Consider the following 14927-nt stretch of genomic DNA (forward strand, 5'->3'; position numbering starts at 1 on the left):
GTCCTGTTTTTTTTTTTTTAAAAAAACTCACTTTTCTTTACTCTTGTTTTCCATTTTCCGCTACCAACATTATTCAAGGTAGCCCTAAATTCTAATCCTTATTCTGTCATGAATGGATGAAAAATTGATCAGATTAATTCAATGCTGCACAGCCGTCACAAGAAGGAATAACCGGTCATTGTTATTACATCTTCGTACATTGTCACGTACTTACAAGTTACAATCCAAGAGATTACAACAGCTGCACAGGGCCAACAGTATCAGCTCTGGCACCTCCACATTGTCCCTCCCAACAACCCCCCACACCTCTCCCTTCCCCAGTTCTGAGGCTTGCACAAGAGATTCTCCCAGAACATTGTGCTGAACTGCCAGGCCAAAATGGCATACATTACATTCAGTCTTCAAGAGCCAATTTGCCTTCTTTCCCCTTAGGCTGGGCCACAGACTCTAACCATCAAGGAAGGGTGAGATGGGTCTCCAAGGCCAAGATAGAGGGCAGCATCATTTCTTCTCTACTTCTTGATGTCCCCTCTCCAGCTTTGTTCACAGTACCCTGGAGAGGAGGCAGCAAGAAACAACAGGCCTGGCCAGCTCCTTGGCACCAGGCCCTTCTGCTTACACCTCATGGATGTGGGATAAAAGTCTCGTGCAACATGGTCGCCAATACATTCATGAGCTTTTCCCAGTTCAGAAGGCAAAGAACACCTGAGGCCTCTCAGCTGTTGTAGCCTTAGTGGACTCATGCCTCCTTGCCTACAAGCTTGGCTCCAGCAGGTAGAAAACCAGAGCCCTGAGGAATAAAGCCAGGCTGGATTTGAATTGTGCACTGCAGGTCAGGGCCAGACACTGCAGGGGTTTATTCTGCCCAAACCAGATTGGCCCATGTAGGGGTAGGAGAGGGAACTCATTGCATTACCCTGATCGCAGATTTGAAATAAAGCCTGAGACCACATCACAACCACACGGACGCCTCTGCCACAGCAATGGACAGGAGGCCTGTAAACACTTGCACCAGGAGAGCTGCCAAGCCAGAGAGAAGGATTTTATCCTCCCCCAACCCCTGGTTCTTCAAATAAAGCAATAAATTAAAACAGACACAGTAGTCAAAAAAGGATGGAAATCCTTGTGGGGCGGGTGAGAGAAAAGGTGCTTTGTACAAATCATCCTGAAAAAGAAAAGGACTTGTTTTAAAATCCAGGATCTGTGTTGCTTGCAGGGACACCACCTCATATTTTGGGCTGGATGCTCAGCATCCAAATGAGATAGTGCCTGCCGAATCCCTCAGAGATGCCCAGTACCCACCTCACCATGGCTCCGACCCCCCCCCCCCAGGACTGGCCACCAGCTGCTTCATCTTTAGCTGCCTCTTTGAACTACTTGCAAGGGTGAAAGATTTCTAAGAACAATGAGGAGGCGGCAACCTCCTTGAGCCTTCAATGGAGCATAATAAGATATATAGCTGTCTTTATTTATTTCAGTGCAAGGCTCAGGTCCAGGAGCCTGAGGAGAGTTGGCAGAAGGAATGTGTTTCAGTGCAGTTTGGATAAAGAATGTGTGCTGCTGCCAGGTGATGAAGGAGTGATCCTGAGTCTGCCTCAGGGAGAGGCAAGGCAAGTTGGGATCGAACACAGCAGAGGAGCACCTGCTGATGGGTCTTGGCTTAACACACACAACAAAGCCTCCAGTGTCCTGGACTGCATGGGAACATGTTATGCTGGCAGTCTGAACTACAGCCTCTCTAAATGTCAGTCAGAGATAAATGTGTCACAAAACAAATGTTCAGAAAAGAGATTCTCCCCATGGAATAAAACAAAATGCTCTAGGAGCTAAATAGGGAGTCTATCCCTTCTCCAGAAGAACAGGAGGTTGGAATTTTTTTTTATCACTAGGGTACTCCTGGTTACCCTCCACACTTTCTCTCCACCTCCAGAGTCAGCTCTGGGCTTCTCATCTTCCCCATATTGCTGAAAAGAAGACCCAGCTGATGACAGAAGATGGACTGCAGAATGCAGGAGGCTTGATTCGCTCCAGCTTAGCTATCTCTTATGTTCCTTCATTATGGCATTGAGTGGGGTGGTCTTTTCCCTCATCTCTGTAAATGTCTCCTGGAAAATGAGGGCAGAGAAGGTAGACAGAAACTTTTTCTGTTCCCTCAACTTGATTGCACTCTTTAAGCCCAGCACCTTGAACCCAGAGATAATTGAAGTGAGCTAAAGGATGAGCTGAGAGGAAGGGCTCACCTATGCCAAGCTAGTGGCTGCAAGACTCCCTCTCAGACATTATGTCCCTTCACCCTCAATGCCAGACCTTCAAGGTTCCTTCAGCACTCCCTCCCCATGCCATACTTTCTGGGCCTGCTTTAAGCTGGTTTGTTGAAGATTGGTCACTGACCATTCCAATAACACTGATTTACATTCCACCTTCAAAGCTTGTTACAAACACAGAAAGAAAGGGAAAAAACCCAAATAACTGCTTGCTCCCCTCATTTCCTAAAGTCCCCCATTAAATGGGAAGATGTCAAAACTGTCCTGAGCCCTGCTTCTTCCCTCTGAGTGCTGGGACACATTGCTCTTGGATTTCTGCAGGCTTCTTCAATGCGCCCCCGGAGAGATGGCTGTTGCCCTGGAGAGCAGCAGAGCAGCTCAAGGCCTGGCAGTCGGGAGAGCTGTGAGCCACTGAGACAGTCCAGGTGGCAGCCTGTGCTAAGCAGAGCCATCGAAGCAGGACTCTGGATGGCAACCGCCACATCTTGTTCATGACAGGAAGTCATGATCCCAGCTCCCTGGCATATGAGTCCAGATGCCTGGAGGAAGTGGAGTCTCCCTACGGAGAGGAGGCATCAGTTATTGCACCCCCATTGGCACCACTGGGATGGGGAAGAGGCTCCTCCTGGCATGCTACACCAGGGCAGTTCGGGCCTCAGTCCTTCCCACGCTGGCGCTGCTGCTTTTCCGGCGCAGGCCGGGGGTGGCGATAGTACTGTAGCCTTCATTTGGGCAACCATGTTGCAAGAGGATGTCGATGCACTCCTGGCTTCCAGATCGGCGGGCATAGAAGAGGGCTGTGTGCCCAACAGCATCCCGGGCCTTCACATCAGCACTATACTGTAGGGAAAATAATGGTTGAAGTGAGTTAGGAATTTCTAGAGAGGTCTTCCAGCTCCTCAGTGCAGGCATACAAAGGATCCTCTTCAGGGCTGGAACATTAGGGATCAGTGCATCCTTAATAATAATATAATTTATTTATATTCTGCCTTTTCCCAAAGGAATCAAGTCAGATTACAACAAAATGTAACAATAAAATGTCATAAGAATAAAATTTAACAGTTATAAACCACCCCATACCCCAACCCTCCCCATTTCCACTGCTCTTCTCAAAGCCATGGGATGTGCCTCCTCTCTTCCACACCCCACAGTTTTCTGGCTATACTTTTTGAAAACCCCTTTATCTTTTCTCCAGAGCTGTAGTGGCTGCTGGCTAATACACGTCTATGCTTGAAACAAGTTATGACAAAACTGTTCCTCTGTTCCTCTACAGTCCAGCTATTTTCTGTACTTTTTTTCTTCCAGGTCTCCCCTGATTCACAAGTAGAAGGCCTCAGCTCACTCCCTAGAATATCCCTCTCTGCCTCTGAATTCCAGGAAGCCCTTCCATAATTGCTGCCCCTTTCCCCTGCCTCTGTGCTGTAACCACTTCCCCAACTTGTCAAAGTGTGATATCCCCACGTAGGTACTCCACCAGTTACCATTGCAGAAACAGGGTGCCATTTTTTTTCCAGCCTGTAGGCCAAGAATGATCCATGGGCACTTTTTTCATATCCTCTGACTATAGCAAATTGGCAGGGATAATCTCGATTAACCCTTTATCATCCCACTTTGCAGCTTCTTTTAAAATGGCTCAGTTTCTCTCTCCTCCTATTTTTTCCCCTTGTCCTCAGTTTACTTCAGTTGTAAACTGAGTTCAAAGTGGAGAAGTAGTTTGTGCACTATTGTGGGGAGAGGACAGAGTCTTTTCTTTCCCAGGAGGCTCAAGCAAGAGCAAACTGCTGCAGCCTCTTCTAGCTTGTGTGTCTTTCCTTATTAATAACTTTCCCTATCTTAGCCACACTCTGATGCTGCTTAGCCAAACGTGTCCTAGTTTCTATCTGTGAAATATTGGAGGGGATGTTTTCTGTGTCCTGCAATCCCTCATAGCAGCACACCTGCATTAGCATTTTGCACAGAATGACTCTTGTTTGTAACATTCAAACTGAAATGTGAAGGCAAAACAAGTGCCCTGAAGCAGATGTGCTCTAACTGGAGAGGGCCAGACAGCCCCTAACTACTGCTGATAGGGTACACTGATGCTGGGATTAGGAAGCAGCTTTTGACAATGTCAGACTCTTGGTCCAGTTCTCCCACAGGATTTTTTAGTCTTAACTAGAATGGTGTTTCAGGTTCTAAGGAAGAGATGTCTCCTGGATCCTCCATTTTAGCTGGAGAGCCTAGGGACTGAACTTGAGCCTCACTGTACAGTTCTGACTTCTTTCTTGCACTGGCTGCATGTACAGGTTGCACAGGCTGTAGATCTGGAATACTGAGGACCCATTTACACTACACCATTCTAGCACTATGATTCTCCCTTAACTGCCATGGCTGACTCTGACGGAAACCTGTGCAGCTTGTAGTTTGGTCAGAGGAACCAGAGGAGTGCCCTGGCTGATGATTCTAGAGATCCCACCCGTAAAATCCCAATCCCAGGATTCCACAGGATGCAGCCACGGCACTTAAAGTAGAACCATAGTGCTGGGCTTGTGTAGTGTGAAATGGGCCTGATACCTTCATGTGATTTCTTGGCCTGGAAAAGTTGTGGGGAGCGATTGCCTTTACCCATGCCATACCATTCATGAGGAAAATGGGTCTGAATGCAATTTTGCATCTTATTGCAAACTGTTCTCTTGTTGAGTTGAGGACGAGCATGGAAAATTGTGATGTGTGCTTGCAATGTCTGATCCATGCTGACAAAACTCACCAGAACAGATAGAACAGAAAGAAGAAAAACGAAACAAAGCAGTGTTGAAAATTAGTCCTTAACTAGCCCCATGTAAACCTGTCTTTCTCCCTGTCCCCAACAGGCTCTCTCTAAATCTTGTCCCCTTTGATTCAGGAAACAAGGTGCAGGGCAGACCCTTGATACACTGAGATTCCCAGGGCATCTTACATTCTTGGTGCCTGGCATTACTTACCCAAACCAGAAGCTGAGTGATCACCACATTCGACAGGTCACAGGCCACATGCAGGGCTGACCGCCGGTCCTTGTCTCCAGTGGGAGCATTGATCTGTTCCTTGGAACTGTGGGCCAGCAACAGCAGCACAGCACCCAGGTCTTGGTCCAGTACAGCCTGGAACAGCTGGCACCCTAGGGACAGTTCAGAGTGGGGCAGTGGTGCCAGGAACAATCGCTGCTCATATTTGGCTCGAATCCATGATTCCCGTTCCTCCCTGAGAAGATATGGCCAAGAGACAGTAAGAGACAGTATGGTGTAGTGGTTGGCATGGTGGACTGGGACTCTAGGAGACCATGGTTCTAATCCCAACTCAGCTGTGGAATCCCAATGGGTGACCATGGGCAAGTCACACTCTCAGCCTCGAAGGTCATAGCAAACCTCCTCTGAATAAATCTTGCCATGAACCTGATGACAGGTTTGCCTTAGACCAGGTCATCATAAGACAGAAATAACTTTAAGGCACACAACAAACAAACAAACAAACAAACAACTAAGCATGATGTCTACATGGAACCTGTAGCTTCAGAGGCAGTGTTTCCCTGAAAACTGGTCATTAAGGAGCCACAGCAGGAGTGTGCAATTGTCTTCTATGTTTTGCTTTTGGAGCTTGCCAGAGGCTACATGCTTCCCACAGTGGGCCCCGCTACGTTGCCTTGCTGGACTGAGCAGAACCTTTGCTCTGATCCATCATGCAGGGCTCTCAAGATATCAAGAAAAATCATCCTGGCAATACAAGAATGGGTATCTCCCTAGCAAAGTAAGTGTAAATGAGAGTGGCAAAATCTGTGGCAGGACATAGGAAAGTCCTAGAGTATGTATAATTGTTATTTTCTTGCCATTTAGTAGGGCTGCAAGACTCTACCACATTGGCACAATCTAGCCAAAGTAAATTACCAATTTATTCCTGGGGAAGAAATGTACAGCTTGTCCACCCCAACTGCGGGCTTGACATCGATGGATTTGAGCATCCACGTATGGCAAGCCCCATTGGCTCTAATGGTGGTGTGTGCACACAGCTGTGGCAGTGTAGCTGCACACTGCCATTAAAAACTATAGGATTGGTCCCATGGTTTCTTGCATCTGCAGTGGAGCGGATGTCCAGAATGGAACCCACTGCAAATACTAAGAGCCAACAATATACATCTGCTTAAGGGTTTAAACCCATTCCCTGATAGCAAATGCTTACAACATTAGCTCCTTTGTGTCCTTAGTTGGCCACTGAACAGAGTAAACTTGTGTATATTTATTCAGAAATTAATTTCCACTACATTCAGTATGGCTTTTCCTTCATAAGTACACATTAGTCTAAGCGTATCTTTCTCCTGCTCCATGCAAGGTTGTAGCAGCATTATATCACTGTGTTTAGGGATAACCTGCACTCACCGTGATGATTCGCAGGTGGGTTTCCGGCGTCCCTGCGTACACTTCTCCCAGACACTGTTGGCTGTCTCATTGCCAATGGAGGTGAGCACCAGTGTGAGCTCCAAGGGCCAATCATCCAAGTCGAGGGAGCGCACTCGGGAAAGGTGGGTACCCAGATTCCGGTGGATGCCAGAACACTCAATGCAGATCAGTGCTCCCAAATTCAGGCTGGCCCAGGTTGGGTCTGGAGCAAAGGAAATGGAGCCAATCAGAAACGAGGGAAGATTTGCCTCTCCCTCAGAAAAGTGGAAGGTAATAGTGCTTATGTATTCAGCTCTGTGCAGTAGAGGTTACAACAGACATAGCAACTGGTCCAAAGTGAGCTATTCAGCTTCATGTCTGAGAGTGGATTTGAATCTTGAGTCTCTACCACATCTATTTTCACACTCTAATCCAGTTAGATTATGATATAGCTGTGTTAGCCTGTAGACTCAATTATTTAGAATTCTCTGGAGTAAAGGGCTCTAACAGAACTAGTACTTTCTACAGCAGAAAATTCTAAGTAGTTCACTGAAAAACTACAAATTCCAGGATTCAATAAGATCAAACCATGTTCTGTTAAAATTGGCATCAAACTATATAAGGTTGATACACATCTGATGGGAAATGCAGTCCAAAACACTGGAAGGACCACACATCCCAGCCTCTGCTCTAACCACTCCATCACACTGAATTTAATATCCCTACTGCAGCAAGACTTTCCCCTGTTTCCCATCTATTATGTGTAGTATGCTTAGTGGAACTGAGAAAATGGTCTCACTGAACGCCTTCATTAACAATATGTCCTTCTCATTTGTACCTAGAAAGATTTACAGAATTACCACAAAATTCACCTCCTCAACCACATGACCCTAAACTCCCAACAGATTTGATCAAGAATGGTCTAATACAGGGGTTGTCTGTCTGCTCTAGTACTATTTCTTGTAAATTATAATAAAGAATTAAAAAATTAAAATTAAATACTGAACAAACAAAATAAAATAATAAAAGAAAAAGGGAAATGGAAAAATGAAATAAAAAATAAAAATATAACACAATAAAATGAAATGAAAAAAGAATAAAACAAATATAAAAATAAAATGAAATAGAAAATTGAAAATAAATTAAAAATATAATAAATTAATTAAAAATAAATAATAAATTAAAAAGAAAAGGAAAAAAGAGAAAGAAAAAATTAAAGAAATAAATATATAAAATATAAAAATAATATAAATAATAAAAAATAAAATAAAAACTATAAAAAATAAAAATCAAACATCAAAATAAAATATAATACAATAAACTGAAAATACAGCAAATTAAATATAATAAAAAAGTAAAATAAATTAAAAATAATATAAAGAGTATATATATATATATATATATATATATATATATAATATAAAGAGAATAAAAAATACAATAAAATATTACAAAAAATTATAAAAGTAAATAACTCAAAATAAAAAATAAGTCAAATAAATAAATAAATAAAAATTGAAAATACATTTAAATAAAAAGTGAAATAAAATAAAAATAATATAAAGGAAAAGAAAAGAATAACATTAATAATAATAATAAAGGATAAAAATAAAAATGAAATAACAATATAAAAATAAAAATAAATACAACAATAATACAAATACAATACAATAAAAATAAAACAGCAACAGTAATAACAATATCAATAATAATATAAAATTAAATATAAAAATTAAAATAAAAATAAAATAAAAATTCAAAGTAAAAATAAAAAATAAATAAAATATTAAGTTAAATTAAATAAAATATATTAAAATAAAAATAAAAATAAAATGTCATCTACAAAGGATTGATTCAGGTACCCAATTGTCCAGGTGACAGAGGGAGAACAAAGGTGGGTTCTTCTAATCATAATGGGTAATCTCTGGAACTCCATCCCCACCCCAAGGGAAGGCACTTCTCAATAGCAAAAACCCCCAACTCTAGTTAATAGTTTAAAAGTTGACCTGTGTTCAATTGCTCTTTCTTCCATGAAGCCAAGTGGTTGACCTTTGCCCATCCCTCTCCCAGCCTAACTTATTTGACATTACTTTTGTGAATGTGGGGGTAAGGGATGCTTTTCTGATCTTTTTAGAGCATGGATGGTATTTCAAAATGCAATGTTTTTAAGAACTGATCCCCATGTGACTTCGCTATATTATTCCAAGGAGAGAGAGTTAGATTCTGATTTAGAATTTGTACTTAATTAATGGATGGCAATAACAATGACAACATGATGTAGTCGTTTGAATGCTGGACTAGGATTTCGGGAAACCAGGATTCAAATCTCTGCTCAGTCATGAAAATCCACTGTGTGTCCTAGGGCAAGTCATACTCTTTCAGCCTTCGAGGAAGGCAATGGCAACCTCCTCTGAATAAATCTTGCCATGAAAACACTAGCCAGACACAGCTGTAGTCCAACACAGCTGGCGGGCACATGGACATGATAGGTGGGAGGCTGTGCTTGAGTGTAACCCTGCCTAAATGGCTTGGGCCCAGGGTACTTGGAGGACCGCCTCTTCCCATATAATCCGCCCCACACTCTCAGATTGGCCAGGAAGCAATTGTTGAGGGTTCCTAAGTCGAAGTACACCTTGACTGCACAGAGGGCGTTTTCCAACTCGGCCCTGCAGCTTTGGAACTCCCTTCCCAGCGAGCTCCGCTCTGTTGCCTCCCTTGACCTGTTTAGGAAGAAGCTCAAGACCTATCTCTTCCAACAGGCTTTCCCCCATGTGTCGTGATATCTGTTCTCTCCCCATCATATAAGTTGTCTTCCAGCTAGGTTTTTTTTTATTCTCTGTAATTTTATGGTGTTTTTAACTCTAGAGTGTTTTTATGATGTGTATATACTGTTTGTTCAAATTGTATAATGTTTTATACCCTTGTTGTAACCCGCTTTGATCTCCTTTGGAAAAGCGGGCTATAAATAAACAGTATTATTATTATTATTATTATTATTATTATTATTATCATTATCATTATTATTATTATTATGGAATTGGCAGTAACCAGAGATATGCACAGTGTAAGATTTTCATGCATTCATGCATGCATGTTTGTATTCCTATTTCACCTTTTCCCCAACATGGGATCCAACACATCTTAAAACAAGCCTCCCTATGCTTTCAACCCTACTGAGGTCCTCACTGCTGCCTAAGAAAAAAAGGGCTTGAAGCTCTACACATCTTCCCACATATACAAGACAACTACTTACTCAGAGCTCCACAGTCTACGCACAAGGAGTTGCCTTTGGCATTGCGAATAGCTTGGATTGCCACTGCTTCGCTCTGGCTGTCCATCCGGGCCTGCAGGAGTGATAGGAGAATGAATGAGGAAAGCTAGGATGTTCCCTCTTTCTATTAATCCACAGCTTACGACATAAGTATTGTGAAAGCTGCCCCTGAACACCCAACACTCAGCAAGATGAGTGAGATCAGCTACCTCCCTTCTCGTCCTTTAAATCCCATTCAAATTTTGTTTGAGATTCTTGTCTCACCTCAATTGCATTTGGGTTGTCACTACAGACACCACTTTGTTCTATGTACTTTCTATATCTGATGTGAGATTAACAGGATGAGTCACAAAAGAGGGGGCTTTCTGTGATGGCACCACTTTATGGAACGCCCTCTACAGAGAACCCATCAACAAGCATCCTTGCTCTTTTCCTCCAATAGTTCCCTTCTCCCTCAAATTCCCACCATTTGTTTCTGCTCTTTTCACTTCTTGTTACAAGGTTCATTGATGACAATTTCCACATATATTTGTAAATTTTACATTAGCTGACTCAACTTTTCTTTTACCTCTGTTGAAAACTGACCACTACCTCCAAATAATGGCCATGTCCCTTTCACCAAGATGACCAATCTATATCTGGACTACGCTGCTTCCTACAGTCGATGGGGGCTTCCAAAACTGAGTGTTTTCACACTAAAAACACAGCATAACACATCTGATATTTCAGTTGTGAAACCAGGAAGAAACTGGTTTGTTCCTTCAGCTTCATTCACATTTCATATACCTACATGCATTTTCTGTTAATGTTCAAGGAGTGGCCACAAGTACCTGCTATGAGGGCCAATTCAACTCTAGAAGCAGTGGCATTACCAGACTTGATGACACGTAGTGTAGGGAGCTGGCAGAGGTGCCCTGCCCTGCCCTCCTGCTGTCTTGCTCACCTATCACCCTCCATCACTGCTACAACCATCCGCAGGGTAGGCAATGAGAGCTGGGTAGGCAATGAAACCACAAGGGGCACATTTGCCCCTCCGTCACAATACGAGGAGGGCCTGACTGGATGTCACCCCTCCTCAGTGGTGTCACCTGGTGCAGGCTACACCCTCCACACTGACCCAGTGATGCCACTGTTTGGAAGTAAGGCTTTATCTTTTAAACTATTCTCAGCTAACCAACAGTTGCTCTGTAAGATGTCCTTTTATTTAATTTCCCTTGCTGGGTGGAACTCCTTTTAGGATATATATGTTTAAAAATCACAGAACTTGAAAGACATCTCACACACCATCTAGTCCAATGCTCTGCTGATACAGGAAATCTCCTGGCTAGAATCATGGCATCTTTTCACTCTTTCACAGGTGCCACCTTTCTGTTTGCCTTTTGGCTTATCCTCTGAAATTTCACTCTCAAATGTAACCATACATGTGCAATGGCATCTGCTTTCCCTCCCTTTTCCTATTCCCTCCTTCCCATCCTGATTTCCTCATTGTATGGTTTTAGATAGTATACCTCTTGGGAGCAGACGTTTTCCTATGTTGTACCTTTAAAGGGCTATGACATGTACACTGTCATCGTCATTATCATCATCAGGCCAGGGATGTAGCCAGGGGGGGGGGGCTGGGGGGCCGGGCCCCCCCCCCCCCCCCTGAAAAAAAAAAGGGGGGTTGTGCCGGGCCGGCCCCCCTCAAGCCCCATTTAAAAGGGGGACTTTTACTGGGCCCCCCCCCCCTTCCTAAAATCCTAGCTACGTCCCTGATCAGGCCCAAATCATTGCAGGGTAATAACGGGGAGAGGGGAAGGTACCTTGTTCTTGCTGCTCTCACAGCACTGCAGGCTAGCCAAGATCTGGCTCTCGATGGCCTGGACCCAGGCATCCCTCTCCTCGAAACTGCTGGCCTCAAAGTGCCAGGTTTGTCCTGTGCTGGAGACGATGATGAACTCAAAGTTCTCCTCCTCTGTGGGTTTGAAAGAGCAGGGTCAAACAAGGATGCAGCTGTGGCTAGACTCATCCTATAGCACACACCAATCTGGGGCCATTCCTCCCACCCCCGAGCTCACCCAGGTGGGCAGAGGCACTCCACAACTCAAAGGTAGAAATGCCTATTTGTCTGACAGTAGTTCTGCATGGATGGAAGGAGAGTGGTTATACTTTGTGCTAGCTAACAGAAGGACAGAATATTATACAGTTTCTCCTCACTGGGCAGGAGTTCCTGGGGCATGAGTCCAGCTACCACAACCATTCAGCTCTATGCCAAAGCATATATTCAAATATATTTGCTACTCTGCTTTGGAAGGATTCTTAGTAGTTTGGATAGAGAAGGAGCATAATCCATCTGATGGGAAGTACTTGGATATCCCTTAGGCTTGTGCTACATCAACTTTTTCCAAAGAGTTGGAAATAACAGCCAAAAATTGTGAGAAATGGTACTCTTTTGGACTACAACTCCCAGTTGGCATGTCCACTGAGGAAATATATTTAAGGGGGAGTTTGCAAGTTGTAGACCACAAGCAAATTTCCCAAGGTGTGTGTTGTACACAGTAGCCCCTTTCTGCCCACACCTGCTTTTGCTTGGTAATTTTTTTTCTGGTAGTGCTTTGTTTAACCAGAAATGACAATAGAACAGTTAAGAGTGCATGCAACACCACGTGAAATGATGCCAGTGGGGTGTATTGGTTAGTGTGGGACTAATGGTAGGGAGATGCAGATAAAAATCTTCACTTGATGACAGATTTTAGAGGTTGACCTCAAGCTAGTTACAGTTTGGGTTGTGTGGGATAAAATTGTCCAGAATACTTAGAAGGAAGGTGAACTTAAAATGTAATAAATAACAAATATTGCCTTCACATTTCCTTACAACTATCAGCTAGTTTACTGTCTCATATAGCTTTAAAGCAAAGTCCCACGGTAGTATAGTAACTTTATTATTAGGACCAATATAAAGCAAGCAAGAAATGGTGATCTTTTGAATAAACATAGATAAATCTGTCCATTTTCTTTTCTGTTTCTCTTTTTTTCCTCATCTTAAATTTATTTCATCCGGTTTCCACATCAGCCCATGTTTCTCAAAGTCCACATTAAAACTGTACACAGTTTCATGTTTATCTCTCTTGCTATAAATGTTTTTGGATGTAATTTGTTTTACATGTACAGTTCTGCAAGCCATTCATCCTAAAACAATGTTTGTACATATGTGTTTGTATGTACTTCCCCCAATGTGTAAATTTTTGTTTGCATTCGCTTGACTGGAGTCTTTGCACTCCAAAGAAATGCAAACTGTGAAGTATAATTCTGTTCCGTTTTGAATATAGTATTAGTTCAGGAAGCACAGATTTGCCAAACAAACATGCAACCTCATTTATAAATTTATCAGTTTTTTAAATCAGGCTAGAATAAAGGACAAAAACGACAGAGCATTAAAGAGACCTTGTAAGGCCTTGGTTTTCAAACTCCTCTCCTTCTTCTTCATACTTATCTGTGTTTTGCAAAGGATACTGGGCAAATATATTCTAGGCCATATAAGCAGGATGTGTTAAGTGCTGGCCTATTGGGAATCATTGTTGACTAGAGCATAGTAGGAGTGCACTTGACTAGAACACACCCAACAATCCTCATGGCTGCACATTGTATGGGATGGTAGCACTGAGCAGGCTCTTTGAGGAAAACTTACTTTGTGAAATAATTTCTGTGCCACCCTTCAGTCAAATTATCAGGCCTTATCTCTCAATACTGATTTTCCCAGGGGGAAAATAAAAACTGCTAATAAGGGGAATCTCAGAGCATCCTTTGAGAAGTGTCACCATAAAAGAATTTGGGAGCTCAGCCACCTTTGTGTACCCCACATGAGGAGGGAAGGACATTTAATATTTACTTTGGGCTAGAGGACTGTTAAGAAGAGACAGAAAATGGAGGAAGTTATCTTGAGCACAGGGCAAGCATTTTGGGGACAGACATCTACGCAGGCCTCACATCACGATGTAAGCACAACTGCATGCAACGGGTGCCACGGCACGAAGAAAAGAGCCGCGCATTACCTGTTTTATAAATATTTCTTAAACTACCAAAGGTTTTTAATTTCCACATTTTACGCTTGGCTGCAGAGGGTCCAGAGGGGAAGCAGGAAGCAAGAGGCAGAGAAAAAGAGAAGGGAGGAAAAGGAGAAAGGGGAAAGAGTTCAGAGGAGGAAGAAAAATAATAATAATAAAAAAGCAGAGGCTATCAGATCCCACAGACCCAGGGAACAGGCTGGCAGTGGAGGTGGTGGATGCGTGAAGCATTGGCACGGGACAGTGGGGGAGAAAGCTGTGAGAGGCATGGCAACCCCTTAGTGAGTAAGGGGACATTACAGGGAAGCCCTACTCAGTGGAAAAGAAAGGCTTTGCAACAGCTTCTCAGTGCGGACAGAGGTGACTGGAGAGGGTGCAGGTGGGCAGCCTCATTTGACTTCTCACTGTCTTTTCTGGATGCAGAAAGTGAGTGAGGATTATCCTCCAGAGATCCCATTGTATTCATAGTGCCCCCACTCCACCAGTCTAGTACAGTATCTTCTCCCACATAAGCCATCTACTCAGTCTGATTCTTGTCTTCCTGAGGCCAGGCACATTGGTGAGTCGTGGCAGCGTGTGGCATTCTGACAGGTCAAGTCAGTCTTGCATTACTGCCCACCTACAGATGCCTTCACAAGATGCCTTTTTGTCTTCCTTACAGTTTATTTTTAATGACACATGGCTACTAAATGTAATAGGGAATGGAATTATCAGAGGCAATCCTAGCACACAAACAAAGGCGAAGGAGCTACTGAAGAAGGTAAATATTATGCAACATTAAGGACAGCAGACAGACCTGACTCATAAGATAGAATATATGGAGAAGTACCCTATTCCAAGCCCCACTGAAATAAAGGGGAGCTTGCACATAAGGACATATGAACACCTGTGCTGGATAAAACCAAAGGTTGACATCATCATCATCATCATCATCATCATCATCATCATCATCATCATCATCATC

General features: G+C 43.1%; 1 protein-coding gene across 2 annotated transcripts in view; it reads right to left on the reverse strand.

Annotated features, from left to right (window-relative positions):
- Window positions 1-158: 158 nt before the first annotated feature.
- Window positions 159-14927, reverse strand: part of AGAP2 (ArfGAP with GTPase domain, ankyrin repeat and PH domain 2) — an 84575-nt gene continuing 69806 nt past the window's right edge. Inside the window, exons 14-19 of one of the 2 annotated variants that reach the window (XM_042448061.1) lie at window positions 13952-14011; window positions 11723-11874; window positions 9903-9993; window positions 6650-6872; window positions 5225-5480; window positions 159-3104 (exon numbers count right to left, since the gene is read on the reverse strand). In XM_042448061.1, coding sequence (XP_042303995.1) covers window positions 2898-3104; window positions 5225-5480; window positions 6650-6872; window positions 9903-9993; window positions 11723-11874; window positions 13952-14011 — 989 coding nt within the window. In that variant the 3' untranslated portion in view covers window positions 159-2897. The remainder of the gene's footprint in view (window positions 3105-5224; window positions 5481-6649; window positions 6873-9902; window positions 9994-11722; window positions 11875-13951; window positions 14012-14927) is intronic. The other variant, XM_042448062.1, reaches the window with a different exon arrangement.

Source organism: Sceloporus undulatus, chromosome 2 (genome assembly GCF_019175285.1).
Source record: "Sceloporus undulatus isolate JIND9_A2432 ecotype Alabama chromosome 2, SceUnd_v1.1, whole genome shotgun sequence".
NCBI classification, from domain to species: domain Eukaryota; kingdom Metazoa; phylum Chordata; class Lepidosauria; order Squamata; family Phrynosomatidae; genus Sceloporus; species Sceloporus undulatus.